The sequence below is a fragment of the Sinocyclocheilus rhinocerous genome, unplaced genomic scaffold (assembly GCF_001515625.1).
Source record: "Sinocyclocheilus rhinocerous isolate Xijiao unplaced genomic scaffold, SAMN03320098_v1.1 scaffold935, whole genome shotgun sequence".
Taxonomy (NCBI): Eukaryota; Metazoa; Chordata; class Actinopteri; order Cypriniformes; family Cyprinidae; genus Sinocyclocheilus; species Sinocyclocheilus rhinocerous.
The window spans coordinates 120928-126558 of NW_015659710.1; the positions used below are offsets into that span (position 1 = coordinate 120928).

Genomic DNA, 5631 nt, shown 5'->3' on the forward strand with positions numbered 1-5631 from the left:
ACATTTCATTACACCAAATACACAAAATAATGTTATTTTTAGCAGCATCATATGACCCCTTTAAGTCTATTTATCTTGCTATCCTACTCCTATTTTTGAGAACTGATGGTTTACGTAATTGGTTTTGTTTTGAGTGCTTTCACATCTTCATTTTTACTGCACCCAGTCTGAGCAAAAGTTGTTCACATATGCATGTTCTAACATTTCAAGCACCGGTTCAGTTTCAATATATTTAGAAGATATGCCTGTGCTTGTATTTGATGAAACCGAGAGTGCTGGCAACATGAGCGGTGTTTATTGCATTACCCCACTGGCTTGGACTGAAAAAAGAAGTCATGTGTGTTCTATTTGAGGCCTCCAGAGAGAGTAGTTTTATAACTGCTACAGTTTTCATTGAAGAATGTGGACTATGTGTACAGATTTATCTAAATCACTGACAATGTCGAAATTTTACAGCCTGTTAAAGCCTATGCTCACTTCCTGAAGAAAGCCCCTTGGCTCGCTTCAGATGTTTGGATACCATCTGATTCTCTGTTAGAAAAAGAGCAGCTAGTGTAGAGGGTGCGAGAGAAGAGGAAATCATGACATGGCTTTATTGTCTCTCTTTTTTTTTTTTTGTCTAATAGGAGCTGGGAAAGTATGGCCTGCTCTATTACAATGCTTTATTTATGATTCTTCCAACACTGCTGTTAGCACATGTCACAGGAGATATGGATAAGGTAAGTTTTTTTTTATTATTATTTATTTTATTGTATTTTTTGTTTTTGTAAATTTTTTTCTCAGAATGCATATAAATATTTATCATTTTTATAAGTATAAATAATTTTTATATTGTTTTCACTCATTTATTTTAAACATTATAATTTAAATACAGTGTTCTCTAATGATTGAGATTGGCTTTGGTTTGATCTTTTATAGTGGTCGACCGATATTGGTTTTTTGACAGCTGATGCTAGCAAGGTTTTTGAAATTAGATGTTCATTAGTCATTCAAAGATTTGTTTAAATGATATAAATGCGTATTTGCTGAATTCTTATGGCAAATGAGAAAGTATTATAATGTTTGCCTTTCTATTACTAATAATATAAAAGCAATCGTTATAATACTTTTTTGTATACATTTTAATTCCTTTGTTTAACAGATATATCGGCCGAGCACTAATCTTTTGTATATAACATCTTATATATTTATTTTTAAACATTATAGAATTTTTATATAGTTTTTTCTAACGATGGATATTGGCTCATTAATAAAATTGTGTTTCTTGAATAACAATAAAAGCAGTTGCACACATACAGCAGATAGTTTGGTAATGCTCAGTTATATATAATATATTGTGTTTACATGCCAGACCTTAAATAACCCCAAGAGTCCGTCTCTCAACAAGACCTCATTCCAACCGATGATCTGGCAACCACGAACACACCATCTGCTCAGCTGCAGTGACTTGTGAGCTCACATTGCCAGAGAACACACACCATTAGGCGATTGGAACGACTGCACGCTTGTCATAAATTCTCTTGAAATCATAGCAAGCTGAATGACATAAATTTCAGCATGTCTGTTCCTGCCTGAACGCTTTTCCCATGAAAAAAATAACTGCATTTCCTTAGTCAAAAAGTGTGCTGCATCCTGGTCTTTTTTGAGAAAGCAGCATTTGCACACGGCTTAGTTGTTTGGGAGGTTAGGATGACGGGGCCCTGCTCCATGAATGCCTCATTTTATTTAGCTCAGTGTGTTCACAGGGAGGCCCAGTTTATTTGGCAGGCGCTGCCTCAGGAAGGAGAGAGGAGTGCAGTGTGTTTCTTGCACAAAGCCACCATTATACCGGTCAGCATAACTAGCAGAGTGAATGTAGTAGCTTACAGAGTTAGGTATATTCCTTTTAGGTGAGCTCTTCACCTCTTTTTAGACGGGTTGAGTGGATTTGTTGTTTTTTTACTCACCATGCGAGTAATTCTCTGCAGTTTCAACCTATGAAAAAAAATGTGGAAAGAGGCGCTGCCTCAGGAAGGAGAGAGGACAGGAGGCAGTGTGTTTCTTGCACAAAGCCACCATTATACCGGTCAGCATAACTAGCAGAGTGAATGTAGTAGCTTACAGAGTTAGGTATATTCCTTTTAGGTGAGCTCTTCACCTCTTTTTAGACGGGTTGAGTGGATTTGTTGTTTTTTTACTCACCATGCGAGTAATTCTCTGCAGTTTCAACCTATGAAAAAAAATGTGGAAAGTCCTCTTTGTGTTATGTGACTTTTTACCATATAAGAGCTTGACCTACAAATTCCCTTACAAACAGCTCCATAACTGAAATTTAATGGTTAAGTAAGTAATTACTCCGTTTGTGTTATTGAAGGATCTCTAGGTAATTATTTCCATTAAGTGTGTCCTTCCATGCATCACTAAATATCTTTTTTTGCCCCTAGGCTTTTGAATATGAAGGCTGGTCAGATTTGCTTTTTCTAGGTCAATTCATTCTCTCTTGTATAATGGGGTAAGTTAAAATAGAAACTTTGTATTTGGTCCATACTAGGGCTGTCTAAGTTAATGCAATTTAAATACGTTTAGTGGCATTTATGTGTTTATTTAGTTTTGTTTGTAATTTACTTGTCATAAAAGCTCAACAAATATAAAAATTCCATCAATCATAGAAATGCAAACACTAGCAGACGACTGCAGCCAGTGCCTGTGGTCTGTACAGATGCAAGATCATATTTAAGTGCTGAGGGAATTGTTTATTTTTTTATTTCAGAAGTACTTTGAGCTCCTGATCATATATTTTAATTGATTGGCTAGTGAATGCACAACAAGCTAATGTTAATGTTTAATGAATAGTTTCCTCTTGCATAGTGATATAAAGAATTAAGAAGTTACGTGTGTAGTTACGTGTGTAGTAGTACTTTACACATACACACAAAAGAACATCATTTTAATGGTAAAAAAAACACAAAAATGCTACAGTAGAAGATTGTTAATTGGTTAATGCTAAATTCCACACACTTTCTATATAATAGTATTTACCTCAGCTTGGAATAGAAAAGCTAAGTGTGATGAACTTTACGTTTTACATGTAGAACTTAAGTACTTCAGTAGGTTGGTATATTAACATTATATAAGTGAATAAAATGTTTTTTTTTTTTAAATGTACGTTTAAGCTTAATCCATAAATACTCATATGTTGCTACTGTATTTGTTTGTTTAAAGTTCTGCCAACCTCAGTTTTTTAATAGTGTAGATTAATGATTTCAGAGATTTCCTTAACAGTACATCTTCTGTTGGTACATTTACAGGTTCGTTTTAATGTACTCCACTGTACTTTGCACTCAGTATAACTCTGCGCTAACTACTACCATCGTCGGCTGCCTAAAAGTAAGAATGTTTTTTTCTTAAACATACAAAGATACAGTTTGTCCTGCTTTTTGTTGACGACTTTTGTGTTTCTGCAGAATATATTAGTGACGTATATTGGAATGGTGTTTGGAGGCGATTACATTTTCTCATGGACTAACTTCATTGGTCTGAACATCAGGTAAGAAGTGAGCTTTTCCCAGAAGAAAAAAACAGATGGCATGCATGGATTTCGAGTGACGCTGATGATCTGATTGCCTGTACTTGTCTTCTCAGCATTGCTGGCAGTCTGGTGTATTCCTACATTACCTTCACAGAGGAGCAGACCACCAAACAGAGCGAGAATGCCAACAAACTAGAGGTCAAAGGGAAAGTGTCTGTATGACCAGTGGTTTGATGTTCGTTTATAATGCACAAGGCTGTATCTATGAGTTCTTGTATTTGTTGCAAGAGTAAGAAGTCACTCCTAAGACGTGTTTTTTTCATTATTATTATTATTTTATGATTTTTTTTTTTATTATTATATGAAGAAGATATTGACTTTAAAAGGTACAGCAGATGCTGGCAGGACATCATCTCAAATGAAAGATTCGGTCAAGTTTCAAACATACTGGAATGTGTCATTCCAGAGTAAATATTTGCCTGTTAATTTTCACTTCTGTTAAGAAGTGGTGTCTGTGTTACAAACTGATGGTTTGTGTCCTGCAATGTTGGACACTTGCCACAAATTGGGAATGAGGACTGTCATTAGTGTTGAAACACCTGTTGTATTGTCTGTTGAAGAGTACTTTTAAAGATGGGTTTTAGTCAGTAAGGCTATTTATTTTTACGAGAGTTGTTTTTTTATTGCTAGGATTGTGAATTGGGTTTTATTGTTGGGAAAGGTTTATTCTAGCTATAAAAATGGAGTTTACATAGGCCTACATTGTTTAAATAGTCTTGTGACAGTTCTGGTACCCTGTTAAACAACTTGAGTTTTACAGGAATCTTCCTTCAAACCCTGAATGATAAATGGAAAGTTAGTGTTTGAGTGTGTAAAATAAGGTACATGTTAAGTAGATGTTTTATTTGAGTCTTTTGGTAACAAGCTTTAAAGAACAATATTTTGTGTTAAGCATTCTCGGTGTTACACAGTGTTCAACTGGACAAATTCTTACATCTTATGGTTTTTGTTCTTAAAGTTTGATTTATAATTGTATTCTTAGGATAAAAATGTCTTATTTTCTTTCCAGCCCTCCTTAAGTGGTTCAGGCTCTGAAGGTAAATATTTCAGTTATTTTAGCAATAACAATAACAAAATTAAAGTAGGCTCCATCAAAGCCCACTTTTATATTAATGTGTAATATTATATAATTTGTGTACATTTAATATAGTGTGTGTCTCTCTCTCTAATATACATTAGATAATTATATCAATAAATAATAATAAAAAAAAATATATGTCTGTTAAATAGGAGCACATCCAGTGGTCCAGAATGAGGACAGAGACTTTGATCCTTCAGCAGACTTGCTCGTACATGACTTTGATGATGAGCGGACATTAGAAGAAGAGGAAAAGCTGGAGGGAGAGACCAACTTCAGTGCCGAAATTGATAACCTCACTCGAGTATGGACCATCGTTTTTTTTAATTATTTTTTTTTTAAATAATTGAATACATACGTTTGTGATGATAAGACGAGGCTTATTAAATAACCTTCATAGGTCTTGATTCATCATTGTACTATTGTCTGGTTTGGTAGGAGGGTGAGATGCCCATTGAGGAACTTCTGAAATTGTATGGCTACAGCACTGGTGGGCCTCCAGAGGAAGAGGATGGAGATGTTCAAGAGGAGGATTCTTCAGAGAATAATTGCAGCAGCCATAGTAAACTCAAAGTAAAGATCTACATGAAAACAATGAATCTATTTGTTGTTGTGTGCATAAACATAGTAAGTCCATCCAATCATTGTTGTGGCTTTCAGGAGGATGATCAAGAGAATCAAGAGGATGAGGATGTGCAGTCGTCTGGTGAGGAGCCTCCGTCCTGCAGTGTTTCTCACAGCACAGCTCAATTCCTCTACCCTCGGGCTCGGCCATCCAATTACTTGGAAGGTATGATTATAAAAATACTACACTGCATGTTACACATCTATAAAAGCTTGTTTCCTCCATGTTTCTTTTTTTTATTTTTATGGTGAAAGCAAAAAAACAACAAAACAAAACAAAAAAAACCATTTTAAATATAAACTCAGAATTCAGAGAAAAAAGTCAATTGCGATATGTAACCTCAAAATATAGAGTAAAAAA

The 5631-nt window shown here is 34.9% G+C and overlaps 2 protein-coding genes across 2 annotated transcripts in view; both read left to right on the top strand.

Moving 5' to 3' along the window:
• slc35d1a (solute carrier family 35 member D1a) overlaps positions 1-4491 on the top strand; it is a 7973-nt gene extending 3482 nt beyond the window's left edge. Inside the window, exons 8-12 of the mRNA XM_016532942.1 lie at positions 627-719; positions 2424-2491; positions 3288-3366; positions 3444-3526; positions 3622-4491. Coding sequence (XP_016388428.1) covers positions 627-719; positions 2424-2491; positions 3288-3366; positions 3444-3526; positions 3622-3730 — 432 coding nt within the window. The 3' untranslated portion in view covers positions 3731-4491. The remainder of the gene's footprint in view (positions 1-626; positions 720-2423; positions 2492-3287; positions 3367-3443; positions 3527-3621) is intronic.
• The window catches only part of LOC107724131 (mesoderm induction early response protein 1-like), a 9275-nt gene continuing 7604 nt past the window's right edge, over positions 3961-5631 (top strand). The window contains exons 1-5 of the mRNA XM_016532932.1: positions 3961-3975; positions 4578-4605; positions 4799-4950; positions 5085-5219; positions 5307-5436. Of these exons, the coding sequence (XP_016388418.1) occupies positions 3961-3975; positions 4578-4605; positions 4799-4950; positions 5085-5219; positions 5307-5436 (460 nt within the window). The remainder of the gene's footprint in view (positions 3976-4577; positions 4606-4798; positions 4951-5084; positions 5220-5306; positions 5437-5631) is intronic.